Source organism: Danio rerio, chromosome 17, assembly GCF_049306965.1.
Source record: "Danio rerio strain Tuebingen ecotype United States chromosome 17, GRCz12tu, whole genome shotgun sequence".
Lineage (NCBI taxonomy): Eukaryota > Metazoa > Chordata > Actinopteri > Cypriniformes > Danionidae > Danio > Danio rerio.
The window spans coordinates 25,022,772-25,046,056 of NC_133192.1; the positions used below are offsets into that span (position 1 = coordinate 25,022,772).

At 32.9% G+C, this 23,285-nt stretch overlaps 1 protein-coding gene across 1 annotated transcript in view; it reads right to left on the reverse strand.

Moving 5' to 3' along the window:
- Positions 1-3,282: 3,282 nt before the first annotated feature.
- papss2a (3'-phosphoadenosine 5'-phosphosulfate synthase 2a) overlaps positions 3,283-23,285 on the reverse strand; it is a 28,206-nt gene continuing 8,203 nt past the window's right edge. Inside the window, 11 exon segments of the mRNA NM_001077767.1 lie at positions 3,283-4,275; positions 6,085-6,314; positions 6,402-6,670; positions 8,415-8,550; positions 9,345-9,550; positions 11,226-11,337; positions 15,411-15,524; positions 17,529-17,647; positions 19,069-19,207; positions 19,510-19,745; positions 21,298-21,412. Coding sequence (NP_001071235.1) covers positions 4,134-4,275; positions 6,085-6,314; positions 6,402-6,670; positions 8,415-8,550; positions 9,345-9,550; positions 11,226-11,337; positions 15,411-15,524; positions 17,529-17,647; positions 19,069-19,207; positions 19,510-19,745; positions 21,298-21,412 — 1,818 coding nt within the window. The 3' untranslated portion in view covers positions 3,283-4,133.

The following is a 23,285-nucleotide window of genomic DNA, read 5'->3' on the forward strand; positions in this document are numbered from 1 at the left end:
TAATCTAAACCGCTCATATTGGCAGAGCTGTGATAAAAATAAAATTATTGGTTGTTTTTTTTAAAGGGAAGGAGATACTTTATGTCCTGTCCTGTCTTTAATTTTTTTGTTGAAATGACGTCATACTTCAGACAAAAAAATGTTCATTACAAAGCACTTCATGGGACCTTTTATCTTCTTGAGAACTATAGTTATGATAGTTTACAGATATTTAACACTTTGCGGAGAGGTGTCTGATGCAGACCTGGTGTAGTGCAATCTGAGCTGCATCCAATGCTTTTTATTATTTTTATTATTGCCCAAATTTTAATGGTTTCATGCATGTAGCCTTGTTAATAGTGTGCTGTATGAACATGTTTTGCATTTATTTTCTCCAGGTTTTAAAAAAAAATTTTTCAAGAAAATTGTATTTGAATATGCAGCAACTATAGTTGACGGTGGATAAATAGGTTGTAAGAACAACACATGTAAAATCTGAATAGGAGAACATTTAGCTTTCTAACTCAAAGCAACTGCTTTCAAAAGATCAATTCATTTTCATAAACACATTTATTATGTTTAAAATTAGAAAACCATTTGATATGAAGCCCCGGAAATTACCATCATATAATTTAATGAATATGAAAGATTTTGAGAGATTGAGTTGAGTTCCTAAGGCCATCTCCACATATACACAGGGATTTTTGTAAACAAAAACTTTTTTTTTTTTTAACACAGACCCTAGTGCTTTTGAAAATCTTCAGCCTGAAAAGAGTTTTAAAAATGTGGGTTTCAGTGACAGTCGGATACTGTGTTTTTTGTAGAAAAAAAAAGCTGCAATTTAGACAATACCCATGTTTGTGTGGACAGCAGGGCCTAAGGTTGAGACTGAATTTGGTTGTAGTTTTGTGTTTTTCTTCAGTTATTCTGCATTTTAACAGCAGGGGTTCATTATTCTCTGTTCACTCAGCACTTTAACTCTGCTCTAGTTTTATTTGAACTCTTTGTAGAAGTGGGACCAGTGGGGATGTTCATTTTACGCTGAGGATTTTGCTATATCAAATTGTGTCAACAAAATCAGAAAAGTCTACTTTAAAGTAAAGATATCAATAGTTAAGTTATGTTTAGATGGGGTATTATAAAATCAAAAATCATTTAACAAGACCAATAACCTTGGTTTATTAACTTATTAACACATTATTCCCTAATTACCTATGATTTATGTACAGTATACAAGGTATTTCCCCACTGCTTGAACATTTGACAAAGTATACAAAAAACTATAGATTGCTTGAAAGATTTGTTTTATTCAGATGACTCTAGAAACCTTTAGGATTATGTTGATATATTTGTGAACAAAAAATAATTTTAGTATCATGAAATTTGCCTTTATTTGAGAGGGTTTGCATCTATTTTGCATCCTGAAATTAGGGGTTGGAAGTTGAAGGCCTCATGTTACAGAAAATAAATCAATTCCATTTTACCTTTCTTGAAATGTTTTATTTTGTTGTTTGCTTGCATGTCATTGACAAATGAAAAATAGATAACATGCAGAAAATTACTCACAAAAAGAAAATGGCAACTATAAACTGGGCTTAAATGCGCTCACCTAACCCTACCTGTTACAATGGCATCACTTGCTCCATTGAGTGCATGGTTTCTGACATTGCATCACTAAGATATGCAGTCTCAGCTTGCATCATCAAGGCTGCATCCAGATACTATTGGAGCTGTCTAATGGTATGAAACATGAATGAAAGTATTTAGATTTTTTTCAGATACATAAATGATACTTTAATTAAATAAAAATGTATTTTAAAACATGTACCTATAGGATTTTGCTCTATATGTCATCTTGTTATTAGGAAATTCATTCAGCAACCAAACTCTCGATGCATTGTGTATTATAGGATTGATTGAGTGCACTTTAAATACACTAGTTTTGGCCACCACTAAATGACTGCTTCTTTAAATGGTACACTATTTAAGGGTATAGGGTGTGATTTCGAATACACACCCTATGTCTTTTGAAGGACAAGCTTTCTGAAACACCCCACCCAAACTTCCTGTTTCATTAACTGATTTCTTGTGGTCTTCAAACCATTCAGCTCTCAATATAAGATGCAAAAGCCATTTCTTAATCCACTGTATATAAAACACTAACATATATAAAAGACCTCCATATTAATGCACAATAACAAACTCTATAATAAAACACACATGGTGACACGGTGGCTCAGTGGTTAGCACTGTAATCTCACAGCAAAAAGGTCACTGGTTTAAGTCCCAGCTGGGCCAGTTGGCATTTCTGTGTGGAGTTTGCATGTTCTCCCCGTGTTCACATGGGTTTTCATCCGGGTGCTCCGGTTTCCCTCACAGTCTAAAGACAAGCACTATTGGTGTATACAATAAACTAAATTGGTCATAGTGTATGTGTGTGAACGATTGTGTGTGGATGTTTCCCAGTACTGGGTTACAGCTAGTAGGGCATCTGCTGTGTAAAACAAATGCTGGATAAGTTGGCGGTTCATTCCGCTGTGGCGACCTCTGATTAAAAAAGGAACTAAGCCAAAATAAAATAAATGAATGAAACTTTAACATCCCAGTTCTTCAATGATATCGGAAAGTGTTTGGGACAAAGGTTGGGAAACACAGGCACAATATTTAGGTGAATAGGTGAGTGTGTCCTGTCCTTACCCTAAGTAGGTCTCCCTGCCTCCAGGGTCTTATTTTACAGATGCTTTATCCCTATAAGAAAATCCACACACCGTAACCTTTTCAGCACTGCAGCTAGCAGATTTAAATAGGGTTACCTAGAACAGACTGGATCTAATGCTCTCATCATCCATACTAAGTCTAATTGGGAATCCCCTAAACCCATTTGGGAATGCCTAGGGCGCTCCTCTATAAATCCTTTCAGCATCTGAGGAGTTATTCACCAGGAGCAGGTTTTGGGACTTGTGTTCTAGGGTGCATTATTATAGGTAGATTTGAGCCATGACCTCATGTAGTCTGATTATGAACTACTCTTTCCAACATACCGGAAAGAACATTTCATGACTACATGTGTTATTGTTAGGTCAAGTTATATTTGCAAAATCATCTTTTTTTTTCCATGGTAACTTGTGGGTTGTGCACTGGTGACCTGCAGATGGCGACAGAGCGTTGAAATAAAGTCTGGTTACGCCATCCCTCTGTTTAATGTCACTTTTGCCCTTGTTTCAGAGAACAGAGAGCGAGCTGTATGCAGTCACATACTGCGAGTATTAAAATAAACTTAAAAAAGCAGACACATGGTCATGATTATGTAATCACAGTTCAAAGATTTAATTAAAACGAATTAGATATACAGAAATCTCAGAGACATTATATTGTGTTTTTTTACATCTTTAATAAAATAATGTTATTTAATATTGTCTTATAATAAAATAAATATTGCTTTGCTCTAGTATGTCTTTCTGTCCCCCTAATATGATCCCAAAATGTAAATCTGTTCATGAGAGGTTAAAAATGTAAAAGGATTCTGGTCATGGGAAGTTTGGGGTCAGTAAGATTTTTTTAAAGTCATATAAAAATAAAATTATAAAAATATCCAATAAGCAATTCATTGATTTAAGGTGGCAGTAAATAATTTTGTTACAGAAAATGTTAATATTTAAGCAAATGTTGTTCTTTTTGAAGTTTCTGGGGAAAAAAATCATCATATTAGTATGTTTTTAGATAAGAAGTATATATAATATTTCAAATATAAAAGAAAATGCCAAATTGTTTTAATATGTCACAATATTAAAATCTATACTGCATCTTAAAAAATAAAAACCTCTTACAGTCCCCAACACCATTAACCAGTACAGTAATTGCTTCATTCAATTTACAAACAATATAATATTTCACTATAATGCATAAAAGGCACATTTTATAATGCAAGGTAATAATCTCTTTGGGAATGTTAGTCAAGGCACATCAGTTTAAATTTCACAGTTGAGACAACATGTTCGTATTAAAAAAACAATGGTGTAGTAAAACAATTCTTCAATTCTTCTCGGTTACCAGCTTGTTGTAAATGTGCACCTTCATTTGTCAATGCCTTTAAGTAGTTTAGTGCTTCTGTGTTGCTCTGAGGTCTTCGGTGTGTTGTGTTTCCACATGTTTCATCACTGGACTTTCTGTAGGGAAGTGTAATACTCTGTGAGAACCTTCCAGGCTTTAGGGGCCATGAAGCCATCAGGAGGGTTTTCTCCACTGCGGGCAAGCTTGCGCATCTTAGTCCCGGAGATGAACTCAAACTCAGCATGTCTGAGTTGTCGAAAAACAAAATAAAAAAAAGTTGCATTTCATCCAAGATCAAACATTCTCAGGCACTTCTCATTTTCTTCTTCAGTTAAATGTTAAATGTAATCATTAAATAAGATTTTTTTTATCTGAAACTCTTTAGCTGGGGTTCATAAAAGATAACTGTATTGTTATTTAGCATCATTATTCTTACATGACTTCATAATAAAATAATTACATTTCTATTACAAGATTACTATTCAAATCAAAAGCATCTGTTAATATTATTTAATGGAACTGGGCTGACAAGAACTAAATAAATGAACAGCTGTATTTTATTGAACTAACTTTACTAAAGGTTTCTGTAAAAAATGCAATGCATATTGTTGTTTAATGTAAGTTGATAAATTAACTGTTATCTGTTGAAAGCAGGCCGCCTTTCACACTTCTGAATCAACTATGTTTATATGCAGTAATTCAATCATTTTGATTCATCTTTTTGCTTATGTTACTGGTTATTGTGAAAAAGCCCTGTAAATCCTCACTATGCTTCTGGAATTTTTCTGAATGCATTGAATCAGAAACGCACAGCCATTCATCTTTGCTTGCTAATTTCCTGTGAATTAAATTTTCTTTTATTTGGTTAATTTTTATAATTCTTATTAATTATTAATTATAAAATAATTTCATTAATAAGCACAATGAATCTACATTTTAAGAGACATTGCTTACAGTGCTTTTACTGGTTTTTATATTAATTTAATATTAAACAAATGTTCATTCTTTGCACCAAAAAGAAAGTATTCTTTAATTATGTTTGACATTTATATGCATGTAGACCTAATGGTTAATAATAAATGGATATTATAATTACCTTTGTCAAATAAAATGTTTACAAGACAAATTATAGAATAATAGACAAATTTTATGTAAACATTTTATTTGACAAAAATGGGTTTACATACGTACAATATGTGAAATTATGCTACATCTATTATAGTAAACATTTTATTCACATACATAAATTAATGGATGTAGAATAATTTAATGTATTTTCATTTTAGCTACTTTAAAAACAAATATTTGTAATTTTCAATTTGTTTAATTTGCTAAATAACAAAAGTTTATAAAAACTACACATTAAAAGGCTAAAATTACAAGTAGTACTTTGAAATGACCAAAATTACTAAATAAGAAATATATATACTGCTCAAAAAATAAAGGGAACACTTAAACAACACAAAGTAACTCCAAGTGTTTCCTTTATTTTTGAGCAGCATATACAGTGCTCAGCATAATTGACTACAACTCGTTTTAAAAAGTTATAATTTTCTTCATGTCTCAGTGAGTATAGGCAATGTATTTAGTGCATTTAAACAAATCAGATTTATTAAACAGATATATTTATTAAAGTAATATTTTTGTCTCCAAACATATTTATAAATTGAAAGAGAATACAATTAAATTCAAGCAAAATACTGCAAAAATATTACAACCTACAAAATTTCAACAAATTTTAAAAATATTTTTGCTCCTCTTAATTGTTCCTCTTTTTTTAAATTTGTATTAATAATTTCTTTAACATATACATTTGGGTGTACTAGATTTTAGACAGTTATCGTAAGTTATTCAGTTACATAAGCTCCATTTTTGGCTTCAGTACTGACTAATAAAGTATATGCACAGATAATATTGTATTGCTTCCTATTAAAAATAGAAATTTAAAAGAGAGATATGTGAGGGGTGTACTTATATATGCTGAGCACTGTATCAAACTTTACATTTTTAGTTTATTTATTAATATTCCTACAACCTCATGCTCTTTAATCTCACCTGTCTTTGTCATAAAAGTCCATAGCCCTCTTGGTCTTGTTGTATGCAGCCACTCTGAAGGGAATAATCTCCACAGAGTTGAGTCCAGGAGCCATGGACAGAACTTTAGCACCATGAGTTGGTTCATACAGGTCCTGCCCGGACTCAGGATGAGGCATCCCAGCAGGATCACGACCCACAATGTAGAAATTACACCCTGCCACCATCCTTGCACGACAATGCCACTGAACCTAAAAAGAAACCCCAACCAGATAAACTAATAACTGCGTGTCCAAGGTTAGAACTTCCTAAAAAACAAAAGAAAAAAATCCAAGTACCTCAGTAGGCCCAGCATACATCATAGGAGAAGGAAAGATAGCCACAATGGAGGATTTAGGGTCTAAAACGCCGTCCTCCATCACAGCCGCATGCTGCTTCATCCTCCACTCCAGAGGCACATCATCGTCTTTGGTCCAGCCACCCAATGGATGCAAAAGCAGCACAGGCCTTCGATACCCGCGCTCATTTATTCTTCGACGTGTGTCCGTCATTAGCAGAGCATGGCCATTGTGCACCGGGTTCCTTAACTGAAAAGCGAACACAGCGTCTGGGGAAACAATGGAAGCGATTACAGATTGGGCTATAATTTGTAGTCCAAAATATATATGTCTTAAATATATACATTTCTCAAGAGGGCGCTATAAAGCCAAATATCCAAGACACTCATGTGAAGTATGTAGTTTGTCGTTTTTAAATTGTCATCAGCCAATAAATGTTTGATATGTAGTATAATAAGGGAAATAAATACCTTTTGGCCGTACCCTTCCAAATACCTGCTTGTTAATTACATTTTTTGTTATCTATTTTTGTAATTCTTTTGGCCACAAAGTGTGAGTTTTATACATCATTATCGCATTGTAATTTGGATTCATTTCATAAACACAAAAAAAACCAAAAAAAACAAAGCAACATCTCGCAGCCAGAATTTTTCGACATGAGAAACCTGACAAGCCACATTTTTTTATTGGCATTTTCGTAAGTAGTTTAAAGCTTAACTGTTGACAGAAGATTACAACACAGATCATCATGTCAATGCAGCAGCTTGTGTCAAAGATAAAAAAAATAAAAAATAAAAAAAACTTCCCTGGTTGTCTATAAACATGTGCACACTAATTTTATGCAAAGCACTCTGGATGTATCTGGCGAAAAAATCAGATTCTGACTTTCTTTAAGACATGAAATAAATGCTTGTGCATTGTTAAAGTTAGGAGCTATTCTGTATTGCAATTTAAATGCTCCTTTCCAAAAAGTAATTAATACTAAAGATATTGACTTGAAGGGCTGCAATGTACGTCAACATAAAACTGCACTTATGATTTAGCAAAAGCTTTAATTGTCATGCACCTCTTGTCAGGGTAGCACGGTTGTGCAATCAGTACTAAGGCCCAATCCCAATTTTACCCCTTAGCCCTTCCCTTTACCATAACCCCTCTTTTTGCATGTCCTATGAAAGGGTAGGGGTGTCCGAATTTTCTTAAGTTTGAAGGGGTAGGGCTAAGGAGAAGGGTTGAATACCCGCTTTGAACGAATATTTTTCAGGACCACACTTGAAACCAAGGGATAAGAAAATTTCCCAGAATACACCAGCCACAACGGCAGATAGTTACATCCGGAAGTAAGGAGATCCACAAATTAGTATTTTTTGTCATTATTACACATTTTTACAACAAAAAGCACGTTTTAATATATTCATAACAGCGTTCGTGTTTTACCATCATGCTTTTTAAAAAAAAAAAAAGCTAAAATACAAACCGCTAAATTTCACGATCTATAATCCCTTATAAACTCCTGTATAGCAGTTCCACACATTTTGACACTCAGCAACACTCAAATACCCTGTCAGAAAAGTCTAGTGGCTGGGAACAAAAATAGAATTGGGATTGGGCCTAAATCTTCTCCGCCAGCCAGAGGGCGATCTCACAAGTAACTCAGAACCAGCTAATACACTAATATAATCATGCAATCTGAACGCACATGCTGGAGATTTACTGCTGATTACAGAATTAGCTTTACTGACAAATGCGCACAACAATTATCTTCCTTTTATTGTGTGGTATGTAATTACAAATTCATCATAACATCAAACGGTGACTGAATGGTGTCCGTTAACAGTATGTCACTCCAAAATTAAATAAAAAAAAAATTGTGAAAACATCAGGGCACTAAATCATGTTCTGACTCTTGTTCTTTATGTATACTCAAGTATAAGTGATAAGTTCTCTTTAAGAGCTGCAGTTCTCTTTAACAGCCACCAGTGTTGCTAAAAACAAGTTTTCAATATTTGCATTTACCTGCTTTCATCTCTTTAAAACGTTGCTTCAGCTCCTGTGGAGTGAGACGATACTGATCCAACCCATCGTTCCATTTGATTCGCTCCAAAACCTCCAGGTCACCTCCTACCAGCCAATCACCGCTTTCCAAAACCATCTGTTCACAGGCAAATGGTTAAAGCATTGATGAGTTAAACCAACTGACCACAGCAAAAGCATTATTATAATTGTATTTTCAACATTGTTAACATATTACTATATATCATTAATATTTTTAGAGATGGCAATTATCTTGTGATAAACAGTTGAAGTCAGAATCATTCGCTCCCTTTTGAATTAGTTTTTCTCTTTTTTTCAATATTTTCCAAATGATATTTACCAGAGCAGAGAAATTTTCACAGTATGTCTGATAATATTTTTTCTTCTGGAGAAAGTCTTATTTGTTTTATTTCGGCTAGAATAAAACCAGTTTTTAATTTTTTAGAAACCATTTTAAGGTCAAAATTTATTAGCTCCTTTAAGCTTTTTTTTTTTGACTGTCTACAGAACAAACCATTGTTATACAATAACTTGCCTAATTACCCTAACCTGCTTAGTTAACCTAATTACCCTAGTTAAGCCTTTAAATGTCACTTTAAGCTAATAGAAGTGTCTTGAAAAATATCTGATCAAATATTATTTACTGTCATCATAGCAAAGATAAAATACATCAGTTATTAGAAATGAGTTATTAAAACTATTATGTTTAGAAATGTGTTGAAAAAAAAAAAAACTTTTCTCCGTTAAACAGAAATTGGGGGAAAAAATAAACAGAGGGGTGAATAATTCTGACCTCAACTTCAGATATAAATCATTTAACAATATTAAACTGGGACTTCTAAAAAAAAGTCCTTATTTATTTGATTTGTTATGCTTTTTTTATCATTGAAATGACAAAAATGTCTTTAGTACTTTTATATAAGGGTGTTTGGGGCAGGTTGTCCCCCACTGGCGAGCACATCGCTCTTCCTTTCGATGCTCGTAGAACTCAGGGTTGCGCAAGATGGCGATGGGTTTTTCCTGGTACTTCAGAGCCACAGCTGCGGTGCCTTGCAGACGCTCTTTAATCTCAGTGGCAACAGGAAGGACAATGGGCACCGAGAGATTAATGGCACAACCTACATTTAAAGAGAAGCCGATTAATCTATACTATTAGGAATAACTATAAAGAGATCGCTGAAAACGCTTACGTATTATTTACAATTAGAATATTTATTATTGATATTTCTGTTCATTTATAAATCATCATTTACTCTTCATTTACTTGTCGCAAACATGTTTGAGTTTCTTTTGTTTAACACAAAATAAGACATTTTGATAAATGTTGTAAAACCTGCAACCATTGACTTCTATAGTATGTGGTTTTATGGATGTCAATGCTTATAAGTATTCAGCTTTCTTCAAAATATCTTTTTTTGTGTGAGAAGAAAGAAAGTATAAAGGTTTCAGGCCTGTAGCCAGCCTATTAAAATAGGTGGTTCTTTTTTTCTCAAAAAGTGAATCTTTTTGCAGATATTCGAGGTTCAAATACTGCATATTAGTGACATTTTAAGCACTAGTTTGTGCTGGACTAGCTTGTCAGATGGTTATCATTACCACACTTTTTGATGCAACAAAAATACCTCCTACATTTTTATTAAAGTGCTTATCTTACTATTTTTTGTTTACAAAATTATTTACAAATGCGCATTTAAACTGTAAGTTATTACAGTTTTATGTATACTGTAATGAGACTAGAATTTTAGAAATATAAAAAAGTTCTTTTACATGCTAATTTATTATCATCCATCATAAAAACACAAACAAACACAATACAAAGAAAAATTGGGAATCTGTTAAAACTTGTTTTAAATAAAAACTGTACTCTATAGGCAAATAATAAACTAGCCAGCTCATTTGCTAGGTCAGAATTTGTCCATTTAAATCAGGGGTCACCAAACTTGTTCCAGGAGGGCTGGTGTTCTGCAGATTTTAGCTCCAACCTCCAACAAGCTTATCAAGGTCTTACTAGGTACACTTGGAAAAACTGAGGCAGGTTTGTTGAGGCAAGTTGGAGCTAAACCCTGCATGGACACCAGCCCTCCAGGACAGAGTTTGGTGCCCCCTGATTTAAATAATAAAAGCCTTCTTTTATTGGTTATTTTATTGGTTATTCTTCTTAAAGTCTTCTTCTATTGGTTGTTTTCACAATTTATGATGGCATACTATCAAAAATGAGACAAATATGCTAATATAGGGGCCAAATTCTGGACTTTGTCAAAAGGGGGTGGCTCTGGGCCTAGGATTATAATCACTTGATGGTGAGTAAATAGTGGGTTATTTTTCTTGTTTGGCTGAACTATACCTTTACGAGAAAAAAACAACAGTTTTTTTTTTATGTACGAGTAGCTATTAATACAATTTATCTAAATCCGTTACAATGTTAAATAAATTAAGTGAAGCTAATATTCCAATTTCCAACTCACTTTCATTGTAATCGCTTACATACAATAGAAAACACTTTGAAAAAGCAGCCTCCTCCCCTGACCGATGTTTGCTGACCATCCCAATTATACCAAACAAAGCGTATGAGTTTCACATCATTGCATCATTCCGTCTCCTGAAAGCAGCTTCGGTGCTGGCACCTGCTATTTCATGCATGAAGCATAGACTTAGATCAGCCTTCTGAAACTAGTATTTACAGTATACCATTACCAGCATTGATTAACCTGACTAGGTTTAATTGCTCTATTTAAAGCATGATGGTTTGAGACATCTATAATAAAGAGATAAATGTATGCGCTTTTATGCTACCTTCCAGAAGGGTGTCGAAATGAATGGCTTGGAGGTATTCTCTCTCCCTCATGAAGCCCTTCAGAGGACTGGCCCATCCTTCAGCCAACACCTGCACCCACTGTAAGTCCAACTGCACACACAAATACAGAAATATGTGTTTACAAATGGAAAGGTTAGCTAATATTACATGTTCAAAATGTCTGTTGGATAGAAGACAGTGTGCACTAGAAAAGTTCATCCTTGTATGAAGTTGTCTTTTTTCTTTACATTTTATTCATTAAAATTGAAATGTGGTCGGCGCCAATGGAGTAGTGGTTAGTGCATCGACACATGACACTCTGGTGTTCACGGCAACCCGAGTTCAATTCCCACCTTGAGGTCTTGTGCCAATCCTGCCCCTCTCTCTGTTTCCCATACTTTCCTGTCTACTTGCTTGTTAAGTAATGATGTATGGAATACTGTTTCCGGGTCCAAACCGCTACTCATTTGAATTGAGATAATATTCGTTTTTGACCCCTTTTTAGTCATATCACACATTAAAGCGAATTTAATATAAAATCCTAGTGCACACATTAATCTCTGGACTTCATCAAAAATACCAAAATTGTAACAAAAAAAGTATCACTTTCTGATCATCTAATATTACCCAGCAGGCACACAACATCATAAGACGTTAATATTAGGTTAGATCTAGGTTGTGATGTCAGGTGACCAAAATTCAATGTGCTGCCAGCGTCTAAGAACAACGTTATTTGGATGTCCAATAATGACATCAAATTATGTTGGTATTTGGTTGATTTTAAGTTTTTTTGCAAAGTGACCAAAATCCAACATCTGATGTCATAGTGGTAACATCCACACAACGTCAAGGTGTAACATGATTAGAAGTTGATATTTGATTGATTTTAGGTTGGACGTTAGACATTAATGTCGGCCTGATGTTGGGTTCTGATGTCAACCCGATTTTCATTTCCAAACAAAATCCAACGCCTCCAAGACATTGGGGTATGTGGGGTACAACGTCAATATGACATCATGTTGACAACCTGTGCCTACATATATATATATATATATATATATATATATATATATATATATATATATATATATATATATATATATATATCCAATACATATGTACATTTATTATTACCATTTGTTGAGTCTCCCCATACCTGTGAACCCTCCCGTTTTTCCTGGGATTCTCCTGTATTTTACAATCCTATTCTGCTATGATCCCGTAAAGGTATTTTTTCCATATTTTCAGTCTTTCTCTGAAGCGTGGGAATACACAGTAAAGAGCTGATCCTCCCTATATACAACCTATTCCATCAGACTACCAGGGGTCGCCCCTTGCTCTTAAATGCGAGTCTGTAAAATAAATATAAAAACGGCGCGATTCCCTTTCTTTTTCATTACAGGTGTCGTCGACCCTCCTATGCAATCCTCAAAACAGTCATACAGCGGTGAGTGACTTTCAGATGCACTCCATAGTGATAAATAGATGCTGTTTCCCAAACGTATTCTGTACACGCGATTTAAAACGGAGCGAAAGTCTGGGTTTTGGGTGCATGTTTGAACAGACACATATATAATAATAATATTAATAATAATAATAATAATAAAAATAATGATGATAATAATAATAACAACATTTAAAGGTGTCAATCTTGGTGTTTTTTTTTTCAAACACAAAGCAAAGAATTCTTTTATTATAACATAGATGTGTGCATTTTTTAAAAGTGACACCCCTGTTATTTAATGTAATCAAACTAAAAAAATCTAAATAAACGAGAGATTCATTTGTCGCTCTTTAATCAGAATGTTTAAATTATACAGCGAAGAAAAGAATAATGAGGTTTGATAACTTGATTCTGTTGCTTTACAATAACTATTAATTGTAATAAGCTGAACTGTATGCCAATTTGCTTATTTGTTGCTAATGTACACTATTTTATTTATTTATTTTTTGTAAATAATAATAATAAAACATATTACTGACTGATTAACAGTTTATTTACAATAAAACAGCTCCAGATAAACAAATTTAGTAATTTGGGGATTTCTTCAGATTTAGTCATTTGGGGACGTCACACTTAACAAGCAGATTAAAGAAAAAAGATTATTCTCCTTCAACATGGACAGTAGCAACATAGCAGTGTTGTTTTTGATGTCTGTAGTCATTTGCTTTTGGTTGTTTCTTTTCATACCTTAAAATAACTACCTGTTCACAATTCAAAGCACACGTGGAAGCTGCATGTACAGTTTGTTTTTTCTACTCTTTTCTTGTTGTTGGTATTTCATACTTTAAAAGAACTACCTGTTCACAATTCAAAGCACATTTGGAAGCTACATGTACATTTAGATTTTTCTACTCTATTGTTGTTGTGTTTTTCATATTTTAAAAGAACTACCTGTTCACAATTCAAAGCACATTTGGAAGCTACGTGTACATTTTGATTTTTGCACTCTATTGTTGTTGTGTTTTTCATACTTTAAAAGAACTACCTGTTCACAATTCAAAGCACATGTGGAAGCTGTATGTACCTTGTAAGCACTGTTGGAATGTCTGGATTGTATGCATAACTAATGTGGCAGACAATCAAGGATGAAAAACTTTTAAGCAAAATGCATCGAGTTTGATCATGTCGACACATACAGTTTGGCCATCATTAATACGCATAACGTATAATGTTTGTATTCGTATATCCTAACATATCACTGCATTACATATTTAAGTATAGGGTAACACTTTATTTTGATAGTTCGTTTGTTGAATTTAAGTTACGTTGCATCTACATGCCAACTAATTCTCATTTGATTATAAGTAGACTGTTAGGTTGGGGTTAGGGTTAGTGTAAGTTGACATTGTACTTGCAAAGTTTCTTATAATCAGCTAAATTTCTGTTGAAGGAGCAGTATTAGCAGACATTAGGCAGACAGTCTTCTAATACTCAAATGGACCGTCAAATTTTTTTTACCAAATATAGCCTTAATTTATACAGCAATTTCATTGATTGTTGTGCTTGTTGAAGCATTGATGTGGTCATACCATTATATCATGGTGGACGAGGTGCTCATTGGGACTGTTATACTAATGTATATGGTGTATCTTAAAGTGCTTACATTAACATATTGTTTTCCCATGAATACATTATTGTCGTTATTAAATCACATTCATAATACCGTGTTACATGGACCTAGCACTATGCTATGCTTTTTTTAAACTAATTTCTAAGCTCTGCGTCTTACATTTTTAGAAGTAAAGATGTGTTTGGTCTAATTTCTAATGTTTTCTTTTATTATCATGTTGTACATGCAGTTATATCATCATTTCCTTCACAAATAAATATGTTTATGTATATCCTGATTTACTAATGCATTGCATACTTTTTATTGGCTGTTGTGCTTGTTGACAGTATCACAAATGACACTGGCATGCTCAAATTGTCATGGGTTGAATTAAAACATTTTTGGCCATAATTGCCTTCCATAGAATAGAGCTGGCTAATCACACACACACACTACACCAGTGTTTTTCAACCACGTTCCTGGAGGCCCGCCAACACTGCATGTTTTTGATGTCTCCTTTGTCTGACACACCTATTACAGGTCTTTTACTCACTGTTAATGAGCTGATGATCTGAATCAGGTGTGTTTAATTAGGGAGACTTGGAAAATGTGCAGAGCTGGTGGTCCTCTAGGACGTGGTTGAGAAACACTTCACTACACAGTACACAACATCAAAAGTTTCCACAAATGAACATAATGTCTCAAATATAACGATTTCATTCACTTTTGTTCTGTCATGGTCAAGTAATGTGAGCTGCCACAATCTAATTTTCGTTAAAAGACTTTTGGCCCCTACACATACTCTTACTGTATGTACACTCAAACTGCGTGTGTTGCCACAAGATAATTTCACATTTCATTAAAAGACTTTTGGCCCCAATGTCCTTCCGTACTGCACTGTACTCTTGCATACACTCAACAACCGAAATATACTTTGGGCTTAAAGAAAAACATCCAACTCGTATTTGCTGTAGGTCTCTGGAATAAATTAGCACGGTAATTAGGCAGCAGCACACTGTTCACGAGCTGATAAAGCAGTTGTGTGTCATCCTGTGTGTCAATAATTCACTTGCATTTATGAAGGCATGAACATGAGCGGTTGTGGCCTTGAGCAGTAATGCTGCTAGTTACCTTGGTGATGCTGATAGAGGGCAGGGTGCTGGCTTCTGCCTGTGCCAGCTTGAGTCTGTTCTCTGGCACAAAGAGTTCATTAATCTCCTCCACTACTCCACTGGGAATGATGCTCTGAGAAAGAGAGATAGAGAAAGAGAGAGAGGGTTGTCAAAGGGTTGAATGAAAAAGGTGTGTGAACAGAAAAAAGATGAAAGTAAACTGTATCTTCCATCCAGTTTCCTTAATGAGTGTAACTGTGATATTGTCAAGGTTGTTCAGCAACAGAAGACAACATGGTTTAGGTGATTAAAATCTAATAAAATATTATAATAAATACTTTTGTCTTATTTTAAGCTAGTATTACTTATTACTTATATATTCTTGTATTACTTATATATTCTTTTAAAATTATACTATCTTCTTTAAGCCCCATACAAATTTTCTTTGCCCTTGTTTGTTTGTTTAGTTAATTTGTTAAGTTTAATTTGTCTTTTTCTTGTACTACTAGTTGGTTTTGTGCGCCCCATGTATTTATTTATTGAATCATTCATTTTTTGATTTATTTATTTATTTATCTATCGATCCATCAATCCATCTATTTATTAATTCATGCATTTATTTATTTATTTATTCATTCATTCATCTATTCATTTGTTTATTTATTTATTCATCCATCTATTTACTTATTTATTTATCCATTCATCCATGTATTTATTAATATATCCATTTATTTGTTTATTTATTCTTCCAATTATTTATTTATTTATTCATCCATTTATTTATTTATTCATCTAGTTGTTTTTTATTTATTCATTCATCCATCCATCCATTTATTTATTTATTCATCCACCTATTTATTTATTTATTTATCCATCTATTTATTTATTCATCTATCCATTTATTTATTTATTCATCCATCTATTTATTTATCTATTTATTTATTCATCTATCCATTTATTTATTTATTTATTCTTCCTTCTATTTATTTATTTATTTATTTATTTATCATCCATTTATTTATTAATTAATTTATTTATTCATTTGTTTATTTAACTCTTTTGTCTTCTTTATCTTATTGTTTTATATATATAATTAAATATAAATCATAATAATAATTTTTTGTTATTTTTGTTACACTTAATAATCTGATCATTAATTTGATCATATACTTTAATATATAGTTTAACTGATTGTTTGGTTTATCTCTAACAGTGATTTTCTAATTTCCTCTTATTCCTCGCAGAAAGTTTATAGGTGGGGGCGGTCATCTAATGTTGGTTTAGTTCTCGTTTGACTTTGGACATGAAAAAAAGAACAATTTACTCATTGTATTGTCCTATTTTTATCTGTCTTTGTAATAAAACATATATATACAGAATTTACACTAGTGTTTGGGTTAGTTTTAAATGTTTAAATGTTTTTGTTTTTAATGTTTTAGAAAAAAGCCTTTTAAGGCTTCATTTATTTTTACATTTGTTTGAAAATGCAAAAAATAAATAAATACTGTCAAATATTATAACAACTTAAAGAAAATGCTTATTATTATCATATGTTTTAAAATGTCATTTATTTCTGAAATGGCAAAGCTGAATTTTCCACATTCATTACTCTGTGTTCAATTTGAATCTTCACTATTCATTTTAATATAAATTTGGTTCTTAAAAAACATTTTTATTGTTAGCAATGTTTTTTGAAAAAAAGTTGTGTTGCATAATATTTTTGTAAAAGCTATGATATAATAAAAAAAGTCAGTTCAAAAAAAGAAAATTTTTGTCAATGTTTTCTTTACTGTCATGTGATAAAAGTAATCATTTATTTTGTCCAAAGAAAATTAATTGTTAAAAATGATAGAGAAAATGGCTGCACAGACTTGTAGAATGACATGATGCTGAGAAAATAATGACACCATTTTATTTCTAATTGAACTATGCAAAACTTGAGAACGATATTCATTTTCACTAGTAAACTGTAGTAAACTATCCTGCCCTACTAAGGTTTTGCCTTTTTGAAAGATATGTTGTCAGAGGCCTCGCAAATGTTTACATTTGACTATGAATTCAGCCATGAGGTACTTTAAAGATCAAGGCACATCAGCAGTTGTGAAATGGTCAAGTGTGTGTTCAGCTGCTAACTAACATGCTTCTTCAGAAGCTCTACCAGCTGCTGAATGGACTCGTTGACGGTGAGCTCTCCAGTCCTCAACACCAGCTCTGGAGCCTCCGGATGCTCATACTCAGAGTCAATACCAGTGAAGCCTGAGCCACAAATCACACAAAAAAACAAAGGAGGTGAGTGTAAGTTGAGTATACATTTCTTTTGTCACTTCTTGATTTTATGTATTTATTTTTTTACTTAGTGGTGTACTTCGTATAAAAATTAAAATTCTGTTGACGTTTTTAAACCTGTTAGGGGTTTTGCCAAAAAAAAAAGATATTTTGAAGAATGTTGAAAACCGATAACCATTGACTTCTATAGTATTTGTTTATTTTTCCTGCAATAGATGCAAATAGTTTCAAACATACTTTAAAATATCTTATTTAGTGTTCAACAGAACAAAAAAAAGAAGTCAAGGGTGAGTAAATGATGACGAAATGTTTATTTTTGGGTGAACTATCCCTTTAACACTGGAACAGCCAGAATTCTGCAACTAGAAGTACCATAGTGGTCATTCTAACCATTCTCATAAAAGACGTCATAATGTCACATCATACTTACATCCAATGCTTCTATTGCGATATTAAAATTAAAGTTTAAATGCCTGTCATCATATTTATTAAGTCATCACCCTAAAAATACAACATACATTAATTTTCACTTTTACAAGCAGAGGAGAATACTTGTTCAGCACTGAATATGCTGTTTTGAAAGACATACAGTTAAAGTCAGAATTATTAAACCCCCTGAATTATTAGCCCCAGCGTTTTATTTTTTTCTGTTTAAAAGAGGATATTTTTTTACATTTCTAATCATCATAGTTTTAATAACTCATTTTTAATAAGTGATTTATTTTATCTTTGCCATGATGACAGTGAATAATATTTGAGTAGATATTTCTACTCAACACTTCTACACAGCTTAAAGTGGCATTTAAAGGCTTAACTAGGTTAATTAGGTTAACTAGGCAGGTGATGGTAATGATGGTTTGTTCTGTAGACTATCAAAAAAAATATAGGGGTGAATAATTTTGACCTTAAAATGGTTTTTAAAAAATGTAAAACTGCTTTTATTCTAGCCGAAATAAAACAAATAAGTCTTTCTCCTGAAGAAAAAATATTATCTGACATACTGTGAACATTTCCTTGCTCTGTTAAACATCATTTTGTAAATATTTAAAATAGAAAAACCAATCAAAAGGGGGCTAATAATTCTTACTTTAACCGAGTAAAGTAATGTTTTTGCCAACAGAAAGTTGATTTTTTTTTTTTAGCAAAAAGTTGTTAGGCAACAGATGCACGCATATTTAAAGTTACAGGGAAAATGGCAGACACTGAATTGCATGCAGTCATTGGTAGTCCTAGGTAGAAATAATCAGAACTCTTTTTTTGTAATTTTAACAAAATAACATTGCGTTTCTAAAACTCATGGTGTGTGTGTTTTATTTAATTGCAAAAATTTTAAATGGTCAAAATGAGCACCTCTGCAGTTCTAGTGTTAAAAATTCTACATGTTATATTACCTTTAATCTGTCCAGCTCTTGCTTTTTTGTACAGTCCTTTAACATCTCTGCTTTCACACACGTCCAGAGGAGCGTTCACAAACACCTCAAAAAAGGGCAAACCAGCTTTCTCATGAATGATTCGAGCTTCTGCACGGTCCTTAGCAAACGAAGAAAAACAAGAGTATTAATTTAACATTTAAATTACATTTACATTAGGCATTTATTCATTTTTTTTTACTATTGGTTAAGGTAAATAAATGATTTTAGTATCTGCAAAGTGTAGAATTGAAGGCCGTGTACTAGAGTGAGTTTAAAGTGTCCCTCAAACATTCAAAATGGTCTAATAATGTTTTTGGTGTTGTGACTTTGATATTATCCTTTAACTAAAACCTTGTTTATCCAATATCACTATATTAATCAAAGATAAAAATATTCAGAGTCTGTGCTGTGGCTGCTCACTTTGGTAAATGGTGAGATGAAACTTGTGATGCAAACAAGTCCAGCATCTGCAAACAGTTTGGCCACTTCAGCAATACGCCGAATGTTTTCCTCTCGATCCTCTGAGGTGAAGCTCAAATCTTTATTCAGACCATGACGGATGTTGTCACCATCCAGAGAGTAGCAGGGAATGCGATGCGAGACCAGATATTCCTCTAAAGCAAATCCTACTGTTGTCTTACCAGCCCCAGATAGACCTGCAGAAACAAACACAAAGTCAAAAAGACACTCCTTGTTTAGGCAAGTCTGTCTGTGTCTGTCTGTAAATATAAACTAAACATTACTTTATTATGAATTAATGATAAGTTAAGGTATCCATGAACTAACTTTACCAACATCAGTCACAGGAGTTCATGTGTGAATAACTGCTACCTTAATTGTTAGTTCATGTTGTTAATAATGTCTTAATTAAAATTTGAGATTTAGGCTAAATGTAGCCAACATGAACTCATGAGCTGTTAATGTATAATTATGTTGTGACTTTACTTGGAGGGGCACATCACCATTAGCTCATCCACAACTACACATGAACTCCTGTGTTTAAACTGTTCATGTTGATGTTGCAGAACACTTTTCCATTTTTATTCAGTGTAAACGCACTAGATGGACATGGATAAGGAGTTCATGAGTAGTTAAGTATGGGTTAATGATGATGCGCCCCTCCAAGTAAAATCATGATATAAATATAGATCATCATATAATGAATTCTTGATGGTTAAATTAAGCATAAACAAAGTGGTAATTAATACATTAATTAACAAACTAATGTATTTAGGGTAAATAACTAGTACTAAAAGTACCCCTTATTTAATAACTTGTATAACTAGTACTTAAGATAGCCCTTACTCACATATGAACTCATGTGACTTATGTTGTAGGTAAAGTCAATTCATCATTAGTGCAATAATTAACTCATCATTAATTCATAATAAAGTAATATTTAGTTTACATATTAATACATCATTATTGATGCACTGTTATTGTGAAGTGTTAAAATGTATTTTAATACAATGGTTTTAATAAAGTTTACTATAAACTTTAAACTATATTATATTTATTTATTTAAATAATGTATTAATTATTTTTCATGTTTTTACAATTTTAAATGATTTTTTCAAAATTCATTTGCATGCCCCCCTTAAATTGATGATCATTTTTACTTTGTTTTAAATGGAAAATATGTACAATGTTCATGATCATTTGAGTAAAGCTATTAAAACAGTGAACATGCATAAACCATAAATCTGTATTAAAAAAAGTTTAGTCAGCATCTGGTTTAAAGTTCAGAGCAACTTGCTTTACAGGTGTCACAGGTTTGTGAAGAGGAATCTGCTTTACCTGACATTGAGTTTGATTGCCAAAGCATTTTAGATTTCATCACTCAAGCTTGCTGAAAATTATTTCAAATAACACCTTCTGTTTTTTAACTGATGACAAGGACTTGCTGTAACTGAACAGGCAACAAGGGTTAGACAATGTTCTAGGTTTTTGTGCCAGAGATTTTAAATGATATTAGTTATATAATGTAAACAGCAAGGGACCAAAAACCGAGCCTTGTGGTACCTCACAGTGTATTTTTGATCTATATACGTCTTTCTTCATTAACTAAAACAAATGAATAACGTTACTATAGGAAAGACCTGAAGCAAGCCAACACAGTTACAGTAATGTCTAGCTAATTTTTCATGCCAATCTAGAAGAATATTTGATTATATTGTTGTTTTGTGTGCTTTTACATTCATCGATTACCTGTGAGCCAGACTGTACATCCTCTAAATCCTCCTCTGGTGCCTACAACTTGCCCTCTTTTACTGCGGCTGACATGATGGTCCTGGTAAACCACGTTAGTGGACTTCTGCATATCCTAAAACAGACATGACCACAAATTTACAGCATATTCTAGCACTGCATCAGCATTCAAAATACCATTTACAATTTCTATTTACACTACATTGACATTTACACATATTATGCTTGACAGATGCTTCTGTATGTTTAATTTTTGACACCAAGGGCCAAATTCACAAAAATGGGGAATGTAGCCTGCTAGTAAATTGCCAAAGAAGCACCCACAGGTGTGTAGATTTCGGTGGGTGATCTACAAAAATGCAAATGCAGCAGCTCTTTTCTAAGATGACCAGCATATAGAATGAGGTCATCCATAAGTGAACTATGACCTTTTATTGTTAGCATAAATTATTACAGTAGCCAAAAGAGTTTGAACTAGTACAGGTTATTACCAAATCAGTTGAATAAATTGGTAAATAACGTTTTTGTTTTGTTCACCTCCAGAATTTGCAACTAATGGAGTAAACAAATGTTATTCCAATTAACACTAAGGATATTTACACAGACAAATAAAGGATTAATTTCATGCAGTTCTTAGCCCAACACCAAGCAAATACCACAAAACCATTTAATGGAGTCTATGAATTATAACTAAATATTTTTATCTCACCTCATCTCATCCTATTTATCATATGGTCAACTTTTCCAGTGTGGACAGATTGCTCAGTAGCTCACATTATACAGTGTTAAACCTGTGAGCACTCAGGTTTGAGTATTTGATAACTTTTAGAGCAATGTTGCCCAGCAACTTCTGGTAATGTTGCGGTTAACGGACAGCCAGATGAGACTCAGAGCATCTATTTAGGCAAGGCAAGTTTATTTATCTAGCACATTTCCTTCACAATGGTAATTCAATGTGCCTTACATAAACAAGAATAAAAGAAACATTTGAGAAATAAACAAATCGTTAAAACAGGTTTAAAAGGAACAGTGCTCATTCAGTAAATGTGCAGCTAAACACACTTTATAATCTAAATCAGCTAGCATTTTTAAAAATCATTGAGAGATGGGAATTTACTCAAAGCTGAGTATTTTTCGAACAGAATACATGTTTCTGCAGCGCAAAGAAACATTTAATCATGGACATCTGAAATTGGCATAAACTAATGTTATTTCGTTTCACACTAATGATATTTACATAGACAAATAAATGATTAATTTCATGCAGCTCTTTGCCCACCAGGTAAATACCACAAAACAACTTAATAGAGTCTATGATTTATAACTGAATACATTTAAATGAGGTTGAAGCACACTTTTCTCTTACGTTTACTTTTAAAAACACTATTGGTTGGGTTTAGGTCAATTGTTTGCTAGGTGATCTGTATGACAAGCCTCACCTTCTCATGGACGTGTACTAGAAGAACATGTATACTATCTGAAACTTGTAACAAAATGTACCCCTTAAAATGATCATGGATGAGCCAACTTTTAGAGCAATGTTGCCCGGCAACTTCTGGTAATGTTGCGGTTAACGGGCAGCCAAATGAGACACAGGGTGTCTATTTAGGCAAGGCAAGACATGGCAAGTTTATTTATCTAGCACATTTTATTCTCAATGGTAACTCAATGTGCTTTACAAAAACAAGAATAAAAGAAATATAAGAAATGAACAAATTGATTAAACAGGTTTAAAAGGAATAACAAAGAAAGCAAGACAATCTGTTGGACATACAGTGCTCATTCAGTAAACGTGCACCTAAACATATTTTGAAATATAAAATATGTTAGCAAGCATTTTTTAAAAATCACTGAGAGTTGGAAATTCACTCAGCTGAAAAATATTCGAACAGAATACACGTTTCTGCAGCGCAAAAAAAAAATAAATGTAATCATGGACATCTGATTACACCAATTAAATATCATAAAACCACTTAATGGAGTCTATG